We start from the raw sequence: 20,774 nt of genomic DNA, 5'->3' as shown, positions 1-20,774 counted from the left end.
CCATCCGATGCTGCCTAGCTACGCTCTCCCCTGTCACCACCTTGCAATCTCCAATCCCTTTTAGATGGCGCCTTCTACATAAGATATAGTCCACCTGTGTGCACTTTCCTCCACTCTTGTACGTCACCCTGTGTTCCTCCCTCTTCTTGAAATATGTATTCACCACAGCCATTTCCATCCTTTTCGCAAAATCGACCACCATCTGTCCTTCCACATTTCTCTTCTTGACTCCATACCTTCCCATCACCTCCTCATCACCTCTGTTCCCTTCACCAACATGTCCATTGAAGTCCGCTCCAATCACCACTCTCTCCTCCTTGGGTACCCTCTCCACCATGTCGTCCAACTCATTCCAGAATTCTTCTTTTTCATCCATCTCACACCCAACTTGCGGGGCATATGCGCTGATAACATTCAGCAATAAACCTTCAATTTCCAGCTTCATACTCATCACTCTGTCTGACACTCTCTTCACCTCCAGCATGCTCTTGACATACTCTTCCTTCAGAATTACCCCTACCCCATTTCTCCTCCCATTCACACCATGGTAGAAGAGTTTGAACCCACCTCCGATACTCCTGGCCTTACTCCCCTTCCATCTGGTAACTTGCACACACAGTATGCCTACCTTTCTTCTTTCCATCATGTCAGCCAGCTCTCTCCCTTTACCAGTCATAGTGCCAACATTCAAAGTTCCAACTCTCACCTCCACATGCCTACCCTTCCTCCTCTCTAGCTGCCTCTGGACATGCTTTCCCCCTCTCCTTCTCCTTCGCCCAACAGTAGCATAGTTTCCACCGACACCCTGCTGGTTAACAGTACCGGTGGCGGTCGTTGGTAACCCGGGTATCGACCGATCCGGTATGTAAGTCTTATTTATGATCCGCATATTTGATTTGGCAAAGATTTTACGCCAGATGCCCTTCCTGACGCAACCCTCCCCATTTGTCCGGGCTTGGGACCGGCACTAAGGATGCACTGGCTTGTGCATCCTCAGTGGCTGGGTTGTTGAATGTTGATTATAAAGTCTATAATTCAGACGCATTTAAAACATTGCTGCTGCTGTTGCTGCTGAATAAATAATATTTGTTTATATTTATATAAAGTTATATAATAGAATAATAAAGCAATGTCGATTCTGTTCTTAAGTGTCTTTTTTCTTGTATAATAATCCAAAAGAACTGATAAGAGTATCGATAAAGTACCGAACCGATAAGCAGTACCGATAAGAGTAGTAGTATCGATAAAATCCTAACGATACCCATCCCTAGTCACTGACGAGCTTATATTCAATGCAGCCTTGAGTGTCCTGTTGTCACGTTTCCTTTGGCCGTTTGACTGTGGGTGGCATGCAGAGACTATGTCGTGATCTGTCTGGAAACAGTCCATAAGCAAGTCAATAACTTTGTTTACAAATTCACGACCGTCCTCACTGATAAGGGTGTCCATGCAGCCTCGTCAACATACAACAGAGTAAAAGAACTCTGCCACTGACTTTGGGCTCTCGTCTAGGATAGCTGTGGCTTCAGAGCACTTAGAGTAATGGTCAGTTATGGCGATGATGTACCACTTGTAGTTTCTTGAAGAGGGCCGATAATATCAATCCCAACCAGACTCCAGATCCTGACAGGTACAGGTATGGGGTTGAGTGACGGAGCTTCTTCGCTGACTTTGGGATTATTGACGAAACACTTCGGACATGCCTACACGTATTCTTGGACATCATTCTCCACGCCTCTCCAGTAATATCGCTGAGATATTTTACTGAAGGTTTTATCTTTGGCAAAGTGTCCTCCTGTAGCTGGATTGTCATTACAGGCCTTCAGAATGTTCAGCACACAGGTTTTGAAAAGAGCCTCCTTATCTCCATGGAAGAGAGTTCCACCGTCAGCACGGCATGGCTCTGCTGTTTGACGAAACTGAGACTTTGCATTCACGCGCTTGGCAGGATCCAGGTCATAGATATGCTGAGGATACTTTCAGTCAGAGCTGGTGTAGAAGTCCAAAATCTGGTTGTACAGGTTATCATCCATGGTGGATTTTTGTTAAAAAAAAAAAAGAATAAAATTAAATAATACACATGTAGGCATCCAAAACTTCACACTTCCCCTTGTCCTTCCTTCTTTATTTTCTTCCTTCTGTTTGTTATCCCTACAAAAACATATTTTATCACTGTAATTATTTTATTACACGTATAAAAGTTAATGGGGCAAAATGTCACTTGGCCATTCCTATCTATAGTTACTAAAAATATAAAATTCAAGTATTCACTGTAGCACCAGCTAATGGTGCGGTTCCATGAGTATTGAGGTGCATGATCAAGCAGAGGTGTACTATGTACATGTAAACTTTCAAATCTCTATCACCTTCCTCGCCTATTAGCTTTTGGCTAACTAGCAACTGTTTTTAGTCCTTTTAGCTAAGCTAATAAATATTTTAGCTTAAAAACATCAGAAATGACAGCAAAAACTTGTTTTTTAACACATACATATATGTTCACTAGGAACCTTCATAACCTTGATCTACCAATCTGAAGGACATTTCTATGCATTAACGGGGGGGGGGGTATAGTCTGGCACAGCCCAAAATATACCCCGGGTATAAACAAGCCGAGGCTATTTTATACCCCGGGGTATATTTTAGGCTAGGCCAGACTATACCTGGCTATAGTTTGGCAGGGGTTAATCTGGCCTGCTACACCAGGACGTGAACCTGGATCTCCCGCACCACGGGCGACTACGTGAACCAGTCGACCAAAGGGTCCGACCCGTTAGCCAAGAGCTAGTGAGTCTACTTATCTGTGCACGTTGCAGCTGTACACTAATCTCACTGCAGTTTTGCCTTTATGCAACTAGTCATCTTATAGCCTTTATTCAATAAATATGTGTTGTTGTTGTAACTATTGACTTGATGTGAGCAACCTGCCAGAAGACGGACAACTGTTGTCTCTTCTATTACTGGGGTGTTTCTACACTTGGGAGTTGATATAGCAGCGTGAGCACAAGCAGAATTATAACCACAGGCACACACCAACATGCACCGATGTGTAAATTCTCTCTCTCCATCACACACAGACACACACACACACACACACACACACACACACACACACACACACACACACACACACCCCTCATCCACTGTCTGCCCTACAATTATGACCCTCTCAAGTTCCCTTCCATCTTCAGTTCATACTATTCATTTCTTTCACTCTACCACTAGTATCCATCCATCTATCCATCCATTAACCAAACCACTTATCCTGCTCTCTGGATCGCGGGGATGCTGGAGCCTATCCCAGCAGTCATTGGGCGGCAGGCAGGGAAACACCCTGGACAGGCCGCTAGGCCATCACAGGATTTACGTTCAACATTTTTGAGAATGGTAGAGAAGTTTAATCTTGATCTTTCTTTCTGGTCCCTGCAGATCTTAATACCCAAATAGGTAACCATATCCTTAAAAGGGATTCCACATACAGTGCTGACCATGGTATGCTTCAAGGGTAACATCTCACACTTTCTAACATTCAATTTCAGACCAGACACTCTTGAGAAGGACGTCAAACATTCAATTTAGTGCCGGGTTCGCTTCCCAGCTGCCCCCTGGGTTAGCTACAGTATCATCACAGCGCTCGGCTTGCTCGGCCAACTTGGCCTTCTGAATGAGCCCACCGTTTCATCTGTTTCAAAAATCATCACAGCCAATCAGACGGATGGCCAGCTCAGTCACACCATATTCTAGCCCAATGAGTGCTCTCCCCCAACACCTCTCACTCCCCTCCGACACACACAATCGCTCACTAGCTTACTCACCCCCTGCTGCGTTTTCCCATTGAAAACTACTTTGTGGAACAAGAACCGAGGGGAGAACAAAGAAACCCTTTTAACCCTCGAGAACAGGAAGAAGGAAATAGGAAACAGGAAGTAGTCAGCCACTGTACTGACACACCCACGGCCTGTCGCTGAGATTCTCTGGTCTTTTTCTCCTCAGGGATCTTTTACACAGCAGCCATTGTGGGTCCAGCAGGAGGTTACCTGCTGGGGGGATACTTTCTCAATATTTACACAGAGATCCACCTGACGTAAGTATATAGAATAGAAATTCAAAAGACCACTGTTCTTGGATCAATATTAATTTGTTCTGTGACTCAATGTGTGTGTGTGTGTGTGTGTGTGTGTGTGTGTGTGTGTGTGTGTGTGTGTGTGTGTGTGTGTGTGTGTGTGTGTGTGTGTGTGTGTGTGTACAGAACAGAGCTAACTCCAGAGAACCCTCTTTGGGTCGGAGCCTGGTGGATTGGGTTCCTAGCAGGAGGAGCAGCAGCACTGCTCATCGCTTTGCCCATCCTGGGCTACCCACGGCAGCTACCAGGTAATACACTAGTCCAATGATCACTCAATCACGGCGAAACCCAAGCACACAATTCACAACCATAATCACCCATGAGAGGGAAAAGAAGACAAGCAGTGTCTCTTTATTCATTTTTGTCTCCTCCTGCAGCCAGATGTCACTCAGAAACAGCCATAAGCTGGAATGTTCACACAGGTCAAGTCCATTACCTCCATGTCATGTATCACTATGCCTCTGTACGCAAGTGTCTTTCAAACCCAGACAGCATCCAGATGTGGGCCACTTCAGGCAACGATGCGGCACTGATGGCCTTCTTCTGGCCCTGACAAAATGGATGTGAACCTAAAGTGGCCCACATGTATACTAGCAAATATGGCCCAAATATGCCAAATCAAATGTGGGCCTTTTTTGGCAAAGATGCGGTGCTCTTGGCAACATGTAATCTGGATGTGACCCTGAAGTGGCCCGTGTGGTAAATGGTGAATATGGCCCAAATATCATAAAACAAATATGGGCCACCATTGTTCAAATATGTTGCACATGTGGCATTGCTATGGCTTGGTTCTGGCCCAGATTTGGCAAACAGGAGCAGATCGCTCAAGTGCCATCATTCCACGTGGTATGTGGGCCGGATGAAGTGTCGGGTGTGGGACAGGCCCGGGCCACAGCAATTTTGCTATCTGGGGAAAGACTAGAGTTGAATGCACACTTCATGTGACACTTTCTCCCCCATCATTCAGCTTCTATTTCTGTTTCATTCTGCAGGCTCTCAAAAGTACGTTGCCATGCGTGTGTCTGAGGCCCACCAACTCAAAGATGGCAGCCACACCACTGCATCAGACCCACAGTTTGGCAAATCAGTCAAAGACATGCCCAGGTAGGACCCCGTTACCCACAGAAACAGGATGAAATATACAGACAAACCAGATGCTTTGTTTTCATCAAAATCAAATCATTTCTGCTTACATGCACAGAGAGAGAAAGAGAGTGAGGCACATATTCACACACACTTCTCTTATTACCACAGTTTCTTACATAAAAACAATTGCTTGTAAAAATAATGAAGGGGATCACTGGTTCGAATCCCTGTGTTACCTCCAGCTTGGTTGGGCATCGCTACAGACACAATTGGCTGTGTCCGCGGGTGGGAAGCCTGATGTGGGTATGTGTCCTGGTGGCTGCACTAGCACCTCCTCTGGTCGGTCGGGGCGCCTGTTCGGGGGGGGGGGGATGGGGGGAATAGTGTGATCCTCCCATGTGCTACATCCCCCTGGTGAAACTCCTCACTGTCAGGTGAAAAGAAGCGGCTGGTGACTCCACATGTATCGGAGGGGGCATGTGGTAGTCTGCAGCCCTCCACAGATTGGCAGAGAGGGTGGCGTAGCGACCGGGATGACGCAGAAGAGTGGGGTAATTGGATGGGTACAATTGGGGAGAAAAAGGAAGGGGAAAAAAATTAATGAAGACCTTACATACCAAGATGTACCCTGGCTCTGCCAAATGACGGAGGCTAAGCAGGTGTGGGCTTGGCTAGTACTTGGATGGGAGACCTCCAGGGAAATTGAGTTGCTGCTGGAAGTGGTGTTGGTGGGCCAGTAGGGGGAAGTCTTCCCTCTGGTCCTAATAAAAACAACGCATATCAAATGCCAATGCCCCAGTGCAGTGATGGGGGCACTGTGCCGTAGGAGATGCCCCCGTTCGGATGAGACGTTAAACTGAGGTCCTGACTCACTGTGGTCCTTAAAGATCCCATAGCACTTATCACAAAGAGTAGGGGGTCCCCCGGTGTCCTGACAAAATGCCCAACCTGGCTCTTTCCATCTGGCCACCTCATTGTCCCGCCATGTAATTGGCTCAATGATTCCTCCCTCGCCACCTCAAACTGATGTGTGGCGAGTGTTCTGGTGCAAAATGGCTGCCGTGCATCACCCAGGTGGTGCTACACATTGGTGACGGTTGAAGTGAGTTACCCCCTTCAATGTGAAGTGCTTTGGATGCTGCTATATGAATGTAATCCACTATTATTATTATTATCATTATATGCAGTCAATCAGTAAGTGATGCCTCCAGTAAGTTTCATAGTTGAGTGACAGGCCTCCTATACGGTCTTATTCTTCTCCCTATCCTCACTGGGTTAACTACATTGTGTTTACTATCAACCCAGTAATCACAGTGGGGAGAAATCTCTGTGGCTTTGGGGGATTATGGAAAGCGAGTCAGGCAGTAACAGCATCACATCACATAACGTGAGCATATCCACGCCTTGCAGCTGATGTGATGAGGAGCATTCGGATGTGATGAGGAGCATTCTGATGTGATGAGGAGCGTTCCAGGTTCTACTGGGTTCCAGTTTGAGATTCCTGTTTTACTGAAGTGCGCTGCTCAAACTCTCACTATTTCTGAAAAAATAAAATAGTTTTGCTACAGCGTATCTGCTGTAATATACAATACTCCTGGGTACAAGTCAGTTTTGTATGAAACTAGTTCAATTACCTTCAACAACAGTCCTTTTGATAGGTTTCACTTATTGTCAACCGACTACTACTACTACTACTAGTACTACTACTACTACTACCACTACTTTCGGCTGCTCCCGTTAGGGGGCGCCACAGTGGATCATCCGTTTCCATCTCTTCTTGTCCTCTGCATCTTCTTCTGTCACACCAGCCACCTGCATGTCCTCCCTCACCACATCCATAAACCTCCTCTTTGGCCTTCCTCTTCTCCCCTTCCCTGGCAGCTCCATATTCAGCATCCTTCTCCCAATATACCCAGCATCTCTCCTCCACACATGTCCAAACCATCTCAATCCTTCCTCTCTTGTTCGGGTGGCGTGGTATTGCATTCCGTTGCTTATCAACATGGGGATCGCCGGTTCAAATCCCCGTGTTACCTCCAGCTAGGTCGGGCATCCCTACAGACACACAATTGGCCGTGTCTGCGGGTGGGAAACCGGATGTGGATATGCATCCTGATCGCTGCACTACCGCCTCCTCTGGTGAATCAGGGTGCCTGTTTGGGGTGGATAGGGGGGAATAGCGTGATCCTCCCATGCGCTACGTCCCCCTGGCGAAACTCCTCACTGTCAGGTGAAAAGAAGCGGCTGGCAACTCCACATGTATCGGAGGAGGCATGTGGTAGTCTGCAGCCCTCCCTGGATCGACAGAGCGGGTGGAGCAGCCATCGGGACGGCTCGGAAGAGTGGGGTAATTGGCCGGATACAACTGGTGAGAAAAATCTTGCCTCTCTTGCTTTGTCTCCAAACTTATTGTCAACAGACAAATGGTTAAAAATGCTCTCGCAAGGGAAACTATTTCCACTTGCTAACTAGAACCCTGCTCAATGAGGAGCAGCATCTCCGTCATTTCAGGCCAGTGAGAATTAATCGTTTACGGGGGGTGTAACACAATGCACACGAGGAGAACATACATGTAAACCAACATGTATGTGTTGGTTTACAGTAAACATCCATCCATCCATTATCCAAACCACTTATCCTGCTCTCAGGGTCATGGGGATGCTGGAGCCTATCCCAGCAGTCATGGGGGCAGCAGGCGGGGAGACACCGTGGACAGGCCACCAGACCATCACAGAGGGCTCACACACACACACACACACACACACACACACACACACACACACACACACACACACACACACACACACACACACACACATATTCATACCTAGGGACAATTTAGTATGGCCGATTCACCTGACCTACATGTCTTTGGACTGTGGGAGGAACCCGGCGCACCCGGAGGAAACCCAATCAGACACATGAAGAACATGCAAACTCACCTCACAGCAAGAAGGTTCTGGGTTCGAGCCCCAGGGTAGTCCAACCTTGGGGAGGGGGAGGGGGGTCGTCTCGGGTCGTTCTCCTACAGTAACCACCAACAATCAAATGTCTCCCATCACCAATTGCAATTTCACAGTCTAAGCTGGAAAAGCGCTATATAAAATGCAACTTGATTGACTGAAGAAGGCTAATCTGTAATTTTTCACATCCTCCCTGGTGAACTTGATGTGGTGTCCACAGAGTTAATGTGGTCAGTGAAATGTGGTACATCTTGAGATTTAATTTTAACCATGGTGTCGTCCACAAATCTGAACCGGTGGCTAGGTGGTGTCCCTGGACAGGACATCAGAGCCTCTTTTCCACTTCCTCCATATACAAGTTGGCCACTATAGGTGAGACTGGGGAACCCATAGCCCACCCAGCTGAGACTGGTGAGGCCACGTATATGAACGATGAAACCTTTCTCTCAATAAATCAAATGTCCAGATGAACTGATTCAACTCACTGTGATTTCCTTACCTGGATTACTGAGCATGCATAAAGACTCTGTGTCCATGTTTGTTTCAGGGGGTGGTGTGGTAGGTGTTTTCACTAGATCACTGTGACTCTTGTAAGCTTCATCTTGAAGCTGTGGCTCAGCCAGGCAGATCTTTTGTATGCTTTTCTGTATACGTAGATTGTATAAGTAGATTGTATAGCTCACACAGATGGCTTCTGCAGTATCTGATCTTGTTTCCATTTGGCCTTTGGATGATGTAGCTTCTTGGTGCCATATTCCTCCCTGCTCGTTTAGCACAGTCACATGCTGTCCAGGGCAGGGTGGAGGTAGTTCTCTGTGGCTGCTGACCTGCTGCGGTCATGATGCTCTCATGTCTGCTGTTCCCTGTTCTAGGCGCAGTTGATGCCCCTGCAGTCGTTGCCTGGGTCTGCTTGACTCAGTAAAATGGCGGTAACGGGTTTACCAAAGATCAATTCTGCAAATGATGATAGCTCACTATCGATAGGTGTTGCTGTGACTTGTAGTAATACTAACTGTGGATCGCCTCTGTGTATCCGGGTTTTCTTCTGTACATAACTGTAGTCCATTGACTTCCAGTTCCTACCGCAGCGGTCATACCAGTTTCCTGTTTGTTGGTGTGTGCCGTTGACAATGGCATATTTTTCATGATGCCTGCAAGAGTTACCATGGATAAATGTCAACCACATGCACAGAATTGTCGCCAAACTTCCACCTGTGCCTACCAGCAAACGGGTGACAAGTTTCAAGTTGTACATATCAAGTTACGTCCACAATTATGAGGATGAGCGAACGGACGGACGGATGGAATTGTGGACGTAACTTGATATGTACAACTTGAAACTTGTCGCCCGTTTGCTGGTAGGTGGAGGTGAAAGTTTGTCGACAGTTGTGTGCATGTGGTTGACATTTATCCATGGTAAATCTTGCAGGCATCACCAAAAATATGCCATTGTTGATGGCACACGCCAACACACAGGAAACCGGTATGACCGCTGCGGTAGAAACCGGAAGCCAGTGGACTACAGTTACGCACAAAGCTGATTATATGATGTGTCACATTTGATGAGCCCATTGCTTTTTGGGTAGTGGGCTGAGCTTGTAATGTGTTGGACTCCCCAGTCTGTTACAAACTACTGAAGGCTTGTCCAGTGTATTGTGGTCCAGTCTCTGTTAGTATTTCGTCAGGGCGTCCGAATTAGGGATATGTACATGTGCTTTCTTGTGTGACTGTTTGGCAAGACACCTGGATATCTGGAATACCTGGATATCTGGAATACCTGGATATCTGGAATACCTGTCCACAGTCAGCAAGTACTGATTCATTTCGAATACATCAGAAGCTAGAGACTGCCATGTGTTAAGAGGTTCTTTCAGGTTTGCATCTTGATCCTCCACATGGCGGGTCGATCTCTGTCTCAGTGACTTCACCATGCACGTGTTCTGCTAACGAGTAAAGATTTTTTACAACCGTCTTCTCTCACGTGTCATTTCGGTCTCTGTGAATGATGTCTTGTCCTGTCTCTTCTTCCGTGTGTGTGAATGGTGTGATGTGAGTCTCCCCTGTGTGCAAGTGCAGTATGTCCTCCTCCCAGGTCTCCATGGTGATGGTGGTCGCCACCTGGACACTGCTTGGCATCCTCTTCATCACATTTTATTTTTATGTATCTTATGAATCCATAAAATGTTGTTATCCTGTTTCAGTGTTATATCCTTCTCTCACTAAGTTGCGTGTGACTATTGTGTTTTGTTTTTTTGGGGGGTTTTTTGTCTGTGTGGTGGTGGTAGTTGCGTAGCTCAGGTCCTGGGCTGTTCCGGTGGCGTCTGGACACTGCTTGGCATCCTCCTCATCATATTCTTCATATTTCTTATAATTCCGTTATCAGGCAGCATGGTGGCACAGTGGTTAGCGTGGTCGCCTCACAGCGAGAAGGTCGTGGGTTCGAGTCCCGGGGTAGTCCAACTTTGGGGGTTGTCCGGGTCATCCTCTGTGTGGAGTTTGCATGTTCTCCCCGTGTCTGCGTGGGTTTCCTCCGGGTGCTGCGGTTTCCTGCCACAGTCCAAAGACATGTAGGTCAGGTGAATCAGCCGTACCACAGTGTCCCTAGGTGTGTGTGTGTGTGTGTGTATGTGTGTGTGTGTGTGTGTTGGCCCTGTGATGGCCTGGCGGCCTGTCTAGGGTGTCTCCCCGCCTGCCGCCCAGTGACTGCTGGGATAGGCTCCAGCCTCCCTGAGAGCAGGATAAGCGGTTTGGGTAATGGATGGGTTGAATTGTGTTAACCTCTTTTAATGTTGTGTTGTGTAAATTGTGTACACACAACATCCATTGCACGTTGTCCGTCTTCGGAGAGAGATCCCTCCTCTGTTGCTCTCCCTGAGGTTTCTTCCTATTTTCTCCCTGTTAATTTTTTTTTTTTTTTTTAGGGAGTTGTTCCTTATCCGATGCAGGGGTCTAAGGACAGAATGTTGTGTTGCTGTAAAGCCCTGTGAGGCAAATGTGTAATTTGTGATGTTGGGCTATACAAATAAAACTGATGACTTCCTCAACTTCCGCCATTTCATCCCTGGCTCTGCTCATTCTTTTCCTCTTTTGGATCTCCAAACTCATCCTACAGACCACCATCCGATGTAGAGGATGTTAGCAGTCGTCCTTGCTGATAACTGCCTCTTTATTCTCCTTCTTCTTCCGTGGACTTCAGTGGACTGAGGGCCGTGGACCGGGACCCACAGTACTGAGAATGATTTTCTGTTGGGGTTTCTGAAGGCAACTGTAAGGCTTGACTAAGTGTGGGTCTGCACTGTATTGAGAACATCTCCCAGGCGCTGGCCCAGATTGGCCTGGTTTAATTAAAAGAAAATGAAGCAGGGTACATATTATCTCCTCTCTCTTAACCCTGTTCCTTTCATTTCCTGGATAAACTTATCACAACAACATCCCCACCCTCTCTCTCTCTCTCTCTTTCTCCAGATCTGTGCTGCTCCTTTTAAAGAACCCCACCTTTCTGTTTCTCTGCCTGGCCGGAGCTACGGAGGCCACCCTCATTGCAGGAATGTCCACATTTGGACCCAAGTTCCTGGAGTCTCAGTTCAGCATCAGTGCATCGGAGGCTGCCACATGGTTTGGTGAGTGACCTGTTAAAAACCACAACCAGGCGTTAACTGGCAACAGCAGTACCCGAGTACAAAGTGGTTGTGTAACGGTGTTGTGTATGTGTACTGTAGTTGACAATACAGTGTGGGCTACGTTGATGACGTCACACTGCTGGCAAAGGACTGTATAGCAAGTGGGGCATCCGGGTAGCATAGCGGTCTATTCCGTTGCCTACCAACACAGGGATTGCCGGTTCGAATCCCCGCGTTACCTCCGGCTTGGTCGGGCGTCCCTACAGCCATAATTGGCCGTGTCTGCAGGCGGGAAACCAGATGTGGGTATGTGTCCCAGTCACTGCACTAGCGCCTCCTCTGGTCGGTCGGGGCACCTGTTCGGGGGGGGGCTAGGGGGAATAGCATGATCCTCCCACGCGCTACGTCCCCCTGGTGAAACTCCTCACTGTCAGGTGAAAAGAAGCAGCTGGCGACTCAACATGTATGGGAGGAGGCACATGGTAGTCTGCAGCCCTCCCCGGATCGGCAGAGGGGGTGGAGCAGAGACCGGGATGGCTCGGAGAGCAGGGTGATTGGCCAGGTACAATTGGGGGAGGAAAAAAAAACGGGGGGGGGGGACAAACAGGTGTTAAAGGGCAACAGCTATACCCAAGTACAAAGTGGTTGTGTAGCGGTGTTGTGTATGTGTACTGTAGTTGACAATATGATGTGGGCTACGTTGATGATATGACACTGCTGGCAAAGAACTGTACAGCAAGTAAACCAATGTTCAAATGATTCGTGCAAAACTACTTTGTTACATTTTGGTGATGCAAGATGGAGGCAGAGGTGGAAAAACCTGGTCCAGAAAGTAAAAGCCCCAACCGTGTCTTTACTCCATCCATGTATTAAACCAGCTGATTTGGGAAACTAGTCAGTGCAATCTGATGGTTTAGTACATGGGTGGAGTAAAAACACAGTTAGGGTTTTTCCACCTCTGGATGGAGGGACTTTTATTAGTGGACTGTGACATCTTTGTTGCTTCATGAAGCTAAAATGCGCTGCACAGCCAACACCTAGATGTTCAGTGCAGTTGTGGAAGTCAGTCCCTGCAGGTGATGAAAGAAGTTTCCGGGCTCTTTCATTGTGGAACTTGAATAAAAGAGGTTTGACAACCTCTGAAATCAGCTCTGTGCTGGACCTGTCAGTCCAGTGAAAGTGGTCACATGGTATGTAGCATCCCTGCTTTCCGGCTAATTGACTTAGACTGCTTCTAGCTTTCACAAACTTCCATGAGCCACAGGGCCACTGGCCTGGAAGGGGGGGGCAGAGATGGGGGGAGAGGCAAACATATATAAGGAAGGAAAACGACAGAGGGAGGTTATGGAGAAATGAGAAGGGAAAAGGGAGACACACAAAGAGGAAGTAGAGAAAGAATGGTGTCAGGTGACCACAACAGGGAGATGGGGAACAAAGGAGACGAAGGGTTAAAAAGCAGGGTAAACAGAATGAGACAAATTAAATGACATGGGAGAGAGGGGGGGGATCGAACGAGAGAGGGGGGAGGGAGTAGGAGGGAGGGAGAAGGCGAGCAAGATACAGGGAGAGAAAGAGAGGGAGATGGAGGGAGAGAGAGCAAGAGAGATAGGGAGGGAGGGAGAGAGAGAGGGAGAAAGAGAGGGATTTTTTGACTTTTCAACAATACTTTAATAAAAATCATGAGAGAGGGAGAGAGAGGGGGAGAGGGAGAGACAGAGAGGGAGAAGGGAGAGGGAGAGACAGAGAGAGAGAGGGAGAGAGAGAGGGAGAGACGGAGAGGGAGAGAGAGAGGGGGGAGAGAGAGAGCCAATTGATGTTTACTTTTTATCAATGTGTGGACGCTTGCTATGTCATGCCAATAAAGCCATTTGACTTTGAATTTGAATATGAGAGCTAGAGAGACAGAGAGACAGAGAGAGCAAGAGAGAGGGAGGGAGGGGGGGCGAAGTTCATTAATCAAAAATACTATAAAGTACCAAATGCAGTAATATGTACTATGCTATCTAAGACATGTTGTCATGTCAGCCGTCTAACCTGAGCTCATTAGTTTAGGATAAAACAACATTACAGACCTGAAAGAAAACCATCCACAGACCCATAACATGGTTACTGCACTGTTGGCAAACACAACATTCAGCTCAATAAATATCACACCATACGTTCTCAGATGCTAATCCTGTATCAGCAACTCTGTTACTCATCAATGTTAACTGAACCCCACCTCAACTGTTGAACTGAGGCAGACCCAGCTCAGCCCAGGGTTATCAAGTATCCACCCACGTTTTATGCAATGTGCTCCCCCTCTTCACCATGTATTCACACCTGCGTATTGCTCTGTATATTTATTTGCAGTTTTCCATGGTCATCACTACTACTACTACTACTACTATTACTACTACTACTTTCGGCTGCTCCCGTTAGGGGGCGCCACAGCGGATCATCCGTTTCCATCTCTTCCTGTCCTCTGCATCTCTCTGTCACACCAGCCACCTGAATGTCCTCCCTCACCACATCCATAAACCTCCTCTTTGGCCTTCCTCTTCTCCTCTTCCCTGGCAGCTCCATATTCAGCATCCTTCTCCCAATATACCCAGCATCTCTCCTCCACACATGTCCAAACCATCTCAATCTTGCCTCTCTTGCTTTGTCTCCAAACCGTCCAACCTGAGCGGTCCCTCTAATATACTCGTTCCTAATCCTGTCCTTCTTCATTACTCCCAGTGAAAATCTTATCATCTTCATCTCTGCCACCTCCAGCTCCTCCTCGTGTCTTTTCATCAGTGCCACTGTCTCCAAACAATACAACATAGCTGGTCTCACTACCATCTTGTAAACCTTCCCTTTAACTCTTGCTGGTACCCTTCTGTCACAAATCACTCCTGACACTCTTCTCCACCCACTCCACCCTGCCTGCACTCTCTTCTTCCCCTCTCTTCTGCACTCCCCGTTACTTTGGACAGTTGACCCCAAGTATTTACACTTATCCACCTTCGTCACCTCCACTCCTTGCATCCTCACCATTCCACTGTCCTCCCTCTCATTCACGTGTAGGTATTCCGTCTTGCTCCTACTGACTTTCATTCCTGTTGGTCATAGCCATCACTATGGTCCACTAAAATGTTGGCATTAAGGGCTTTTAAGGACAAATAAATAACACTGGTCTGCTTCAACTGAAAATCAATTTCTCACCCATCCAGGATACATGGTGGTGCCAGCAGGTGGCGGTGGGACCTTCCTAGGTGGCTACATTGTTAAGCGACTGAATCTGCGCTGTCGAGGGATCATCCGCTTCTGCATGCTATGTGCCGTGATCAGCCTGCTAGCCATCTTCATCTTCCTCATCCACTGCCCCAATGTGCCCATGGCTGGAGTCACAGCACCGTACAGGCCCAGTCCGATACACTACCAACAACTGGACCGCCACGCTGGCCCCAGAAACCAGTACCTGTACAACCAGCCCAGCAACCTGCAGCTCAACAACAGGTGTTGCTTAAATGACATAAAAGTCAATAATGGGTTCACGGTGGCTACATATTGAGTTGTACCGGGATCACTCTATGTTCTTGTCTACAGTATAACATTCACAAATCCTTTACTTCTTATGTAAATGGTAACAATTATTTAGGAGTGAGCAAAGCAGCCCCACCTTTGTTATCCTTGTTGAACAAACACATTAATAATAATTGACTACGTCATTAGGCAATGTATTGGTCAATAGTAAAGGGATTTTTTTTTTCCTAAGATTGAATTGTCTCGAGTCAACCGGGAGGACAAGGAAAGAACAAGAATAGGAGGGAACCATGCTATCAGGTCTTCTATGGTCCAGCTCTCGGATATGTTCGTATTAGATATTATATCTAAGCAACTCACTGATGATAAAAATTAATGAACTACTTGCCCACATCCCAAGTATCCTAAAGTATTTGCCACAACATGACCTGGATGATAACGTAAGAGAGTAATATTCCTTACCACAGAGGTAATAATAATCATGATAATAATCCATCCATTATCCGAACCTCTTACCCTGCTCGCAGGGTCACCGGGATGCTGGAGCCTACCCCAGCAGTCATTGAGTGGCATGTGGGGACACACCCTGGACAGGTTGCTAGGCCATCACAGAATAATCATGAAAATAATACATTTTATTTCTATAGTGATTTCTAAGGCACACATAAACGCCTTACATAATATAAAATGAACATAAAAGCAACACACCAAAAACATGTAATACACAACACTAATCTCACATTAAAAGCATTTCTGAAAAGGTGAATTTTGATTAATGATTGAACGTCGACAGATTGGTGCAGTCTCTGATGTGTTTGGGGAGGGGGTTCCAGAGGGAGGGGGCGGCTATGGCGAAGGCTCTGTCCCCCCAGGTCCGGTGCTTGGTCCTGTGTGGTGCAGAAAGGAGGTCCGGTGATTGGTCCTGTGTGGTGCAGACAGGAGGTTGGCATCGGAGCAGCGAAGGCTGCGGGAAGGAGTATGATACTGGAACAGGTCGGTGAGGTAGGAGGTGGCCTGGTTATGGAGGGCTTTGTGAGTGAGAAGGACTTTGAATTGGATCCATTATGGGACAGGGAGCCAGGATAGAGATGGAAAAGTGCTGACAAGCGAGGAGAGTGTGCTGAGAAGGTGGAAGGAGTACTTTGAGGGGCTGATGAATGAAGAAAATGAGAGACAGAAGGTTGAGTGATGTGGGGATAGTGAATCAGGAAGTGTGGTGGATTAGCAAGGAGGAAGTGAGGGCAGCTATGAAGAGGATGAAGAGTGGAGAGGCAGTTGGTCCTGATGACATACCTGTGGAGGCATGGAGGTGTTTAGGAGAGATGGCAGTGGGGTTTTTAACTAGATTGTTTAACACAATCTTGGAAAGTGAGAGGATGCCTGAGGAGTGGAGAAGAAGCATACTGGTACCGATTTTCAAGAACAAGGGCGATGTGCAGAACTGTAGCAACTACAGAGGTATAAAGTTGATCAGCCACAGCATGAAGATATGGGAAAGAGTAACATAAGCTAGGTTAAGAAGAGAGGTGATGATTAACAAGCAGCAGTATGGTTTCATGCCATGAAAGAGCACCACAGATGTGATGTTTGCTTATAGAATGTTGATGGAGAAGTATAGAGAAGGCCAGAAGGAATTACATTGTGTCTTTGTAGATTTAGAGAAAGCATATGACAGGGTGCCAAGAGAGGAGGTGTGGTATTATATGAGGAAGTCAGGAGTTGCAGAGAAGTATGTAGGAGTGGTGCAGGATATGTATGAGGGAAGTGTGACAGTGGTGAGGTGTGTGGTTGGAATGACAGATGGGTTCAAGGTGGAGGCGGGATTACATCAAGGATCGGCTCTGAGCCCTTTCTTGTTTGCAATTGTGATGGACTGTTTGACGGACGAGATCAGGCAGTAGTCTCCGTGGACCATAATGTTTGCGGATGACATTTTGACCTGTAGCAAGAGTAGGGCGCAGGTGGAGGAGAGCCTGGAGAGGTGGAGGTACGTACTGGAGAGAACAGGAATGAAAGTCAGTAGGAGCAAGATAGAATACTTACGCGTGAATGAGAGGGAGGACAGTGGAATGGTGAGGATGCAAGGAGTAGAGGTGGTAAAGGTGGATGAGTTTAAATATTTGGGGTCAACTGTCCAAAGTAACGGGGAATGCAGAAGAGAGGTTAAGAAGAGAGTGCAGGCAGGGTGGAGAGGGTGGAGAAGAGTGTCAGGAGTGATTTGTGACAGAAGGGTACCAGCAAGAGTTAAAGGGAAAGTTTACAAGATGGTTGTGAGACCAGCTGTGTTACATGGGTTGAAGACGGTGGCACTGATGAAAAGACAGGAGGTGGAGCTGGAGGTGGCAGAGATGAAGATGATAAGATTTTCACTGGGAATGATGAAGAGGGACAGGATTAGGAACAATTATATTAGAGGGACAACTCAGGTTGGACGGTTTGGAGACAAAGCAAGAGAGGCAAGATTGAGATGGTTTGGATGTGTGAGGAGGAGAGATGCTGGGTATATTGGCAGAAGGATGAGGAATATGGAGCTGCCAGGGAAGAGGAAAAGAGGAAGGCCAAAGAGGAGGTTTATGGATGTGGTGAGGGAGGACATGCAGGTGGCTGGTGTGACAGAAGAAGATGCATAGGACAGGAAGAAATGGAAACGGATGATCTGCTGTGGTGACCCCTAACGTGAGCAGCCGAAAGTAGTAGTAGTAGATTGGCCAGGGAGCCAGTGGAGGTTCTGGAGGACAGGGGTGATGTGGTCACGGGAAAGAGAGTGGGTGAGCAGATGAGCAGCAAAGTTCTGGATTTACTGGAGTTTGTTTAGGACTTTGGATGATGACCATAATCTTTATGGTCATCATGACCATACTGCTGCAACAGCATTCTTTACAGCATAAAGAATGCTGTTGCAGCAGCCAATTCTGGATATGAAGAAGGCATGGATCAGATTTTTGGCAGCAGAGAAGGGGAGTGATGGGCGGAGATGAGCTATGTTTTTTTAGGTGGAAAAAGGCAGTTCTGGTAATTTGATAGACGTGATGTTCAAAGGAAAGGTTGCTGTCACGTGGTTCCAAGGTTACGGGTGTGTGGGGAGGGAGGCAGAGTGGAGTTATCAATGCTGGCGCAGAAGTTGTGAGTGGTTCTGATAAGGGATTTGGGACCGATGATGATCATGTCAGATGATGAGCAGACATTTCTTGGTGAATGATAACCTTTACAGCTGTTTAATTGGGAGTTGTCATCATTAAAGCCGTTTCCCTGCATTTTCACTCGCTCTCTTGCACTTGTGTGTCCTTTATTGTCTCTTAGAATGCTTGTTCTCCCTCACTTTGTCCCTCCCAACACTGTAATTTCTCCTCCTCTCTTTCTTTCGATTCGATCCTTCCCTCCCTACGTTCCCTGCTCTCTCCCTCTCTTCTGTCCCCAGCTCTTCCCTTGAGGGGAACCTGACGGTGAGCTGTAACACAGACTGCAGCTGTGTGAGAGAGTTGTACAACCCCGTGTGCGGGTCGGATGGTTTGATGTACTACTCCCCCTGCCACGCCGGCTGCAGCTCCATCAACCACACCGATCCCTCCACAGGCAGACAGGTACAGTCACTTTTCCAGTAAAGTCGTTTTCAATTTGAATAGAAGTGTAAGTGGACTTTAAAATTGTAATTGCTAGGGCATCTGGTAGTGTAGCGGTCTATTTCGTCGCCTACCAACACGGGGATCGGCGGTTCAAATCCCTGTGTTACCTTCAGCTTGGTCGGGTGTCCCTACAGACACAATTGGCCGTGTCTGCGGGTGGGAAGCCGGATGTGGGTATGTGTCCTGGTTGCTGCACTAGCACCTCATCTGGTCAGTTGGGGTGCCTTTCTTTTTTGGGGGGGGTAGCGTGATCCTCACACATGCTACGTTCCTCTGGTGAAACTCCTCACTGTCAGGTGAAAAGAAGCGACTGGTGACTCCACATGTATGGGAGGAGGCATGTGGTAGTCTGCAGACCTCCCCGGATCGGCAGAGGGGGTGGAGCAGCGACCGAGATGGCTCGGAAGAGTGGAGTAATTGGCCAAGTATAATTGGGGAGAAAAGGGGGGGGGGTCAACAAAATATATATAATTGCCAAACATGATAATCCATGATTCAAAACACGTGACACCGTCTCTCAGAAAATGATCAACTGCACAAAAGTAAAAGAAAGAAGTACTTTTGAAGGAACAGAAGGTGATTTAAATCCTTTGTTGCCAAAATGTTAAAGCGGAAATCCGTGATTTCCCCGATCCGTCCCTCACTCCGGCAGTAGAAACTACAAACCCGGTGCAGCATCCATTGTGGCCAGTGTGGTGCTGTCAGCTCAGCGGGAAACAGTTCCCACCCTTGCAAAAACTCCATCTTTGGACCAAAGTACACACAGGCAGTCTAATGTCTTACAAACTGCATCAAAACATTGTTCTGTTGTAATATTGATTGTGGGATTGCTAGATTACCTGTCCAACAGGAGCATGTCCACATCGTGGTCACATTTCAGTCCTTCTTCCTGCTGGTGTAGGTGCGTGTTTACCACTGCACTTGTGTTAGTCCCAGCCGCTCAACAGCGGTATACAGTATGGAGAGTGTCTCCATCCATGGCAAAGATGCCATTTAGTGTGACGTAACCAGACTCCATGGTCCAGATGGATAGAATAACTATTTCTCAATGGAGAAAATCCCAGATTACAGCTTTAAAACATTCATTGACCATGTATATAATATTTTAGAGAAATTGAATGATGAGCTTCATGCATCACATGAAGTATAATGTCGTTTGCACATGTTCGTCTGTGTTCTCCAATATACAGTGGCTTCAGAAAGTATTCAGACTCCTTCATTTTTTGCACAATTTATTGTGTTGTCGATATAATTTTAAATGGATAAAATTGCCTGACCTACATGTCTTTGGACTGTGGGAGGATATCAGAGCTCTCGGAGGGAACCCGCGCGGACACAGGGAGAACATGAAAACTCCAGACAGAAGACGACCCGGGACGACCCCCAAGGTCGGACTACCCCAGGGGTTCGAACTCAGGACTTTCTTTCTGTGAGGCGACCATGCTTACCACTGCGCCACCGTGCCTTCTGCCCAGTGAGCGCTGGGATAGGCTCCATGAATGAATGAAAGAATAAAATTGTCATTTTTGTTCATCAATCTATACTCAGTAACCAACAATGACAAACTGAAAACATGTTTTTAGAAATGTTTGCAAATTTACTAAAACTCAAAAACAGAAGTCTCTCATTTGCGTAAGTTTTCAGACCCTTTGCTGTGGCACTCCAAACTGTGGTCAGGTGCATCCTGTTTCCTTTCTTTGACATTTGTCTAGAAATTGATTGGCGTCCACCTATGAAATCATCAAGACTGGCTTTTTTCACTTACATAACACAGCTAAAAGTCTGTGCTGTCCATGTCTGGTGTAGAGACTCTAATACATGCATTTGTTTCATCCAGACTTGATTACTGTAA

General features: G+C 47.1%; 1 protein-coding gene across 1 annotated transcript in view; it reads left to right on the top strand.

The window, feature by feature from the left end:
* slco4a1 (solute carrier organic anion transporter family, member 4A1) overlaps positions 1 to 20,774 on the top strand; it is a 55,163-nt gene that overhangs the window by 14,195 nt on the left and 20,194 nt on the right. Inside the window, exons 2-7 of the mRNA XM_056274846.1 lie at positions 3,991 to 4,081; positions 4,247 to 4,368; positions 5,113 to 5,224; positions 11,635 to 11,789; positions 14,987 to 15,272; positions 18,718 to 18,880. Of these exons, the coding sequence (XP_056130821.1) occupies positions 3,991 to 4,081; positions 4,247 to 4,368; positions 5,113 to 5,224; positions 11,635 to 11,789; positions 14,987 to 15,272; positions 18,718 to 18,880 (929 nt within the window). The remainder of the gene's footprint in view (positions 1 to 3,990; positions 4,082 to 4,246; positions 4,369 to 5,112; positions 5,225 to 11,634; positions 11,790 to 14,986; positions 15,273 to 18,717; positions 18,881 to 20,774) is intronic.

The sequence above is a fragment of the Lampris incognitus genome, chromosome 2 (genome assembly GCF_029633865.1).
Source record: "Lampris incognitus isolate fLamInc1 chromosome 2, fLamInc1.hap2, whole genome shotgun sequence".
NCBI classification, from domain to species: domain Eukaryota; kingdom Metazoa; phylum Chordata; class Actinopteri; order Lampriformes; family Lampridae; genus Lampris; species Lampris incognitus.
This window is presented reverse-complemented; position numbering and strand designations above follow the sequence as displayed.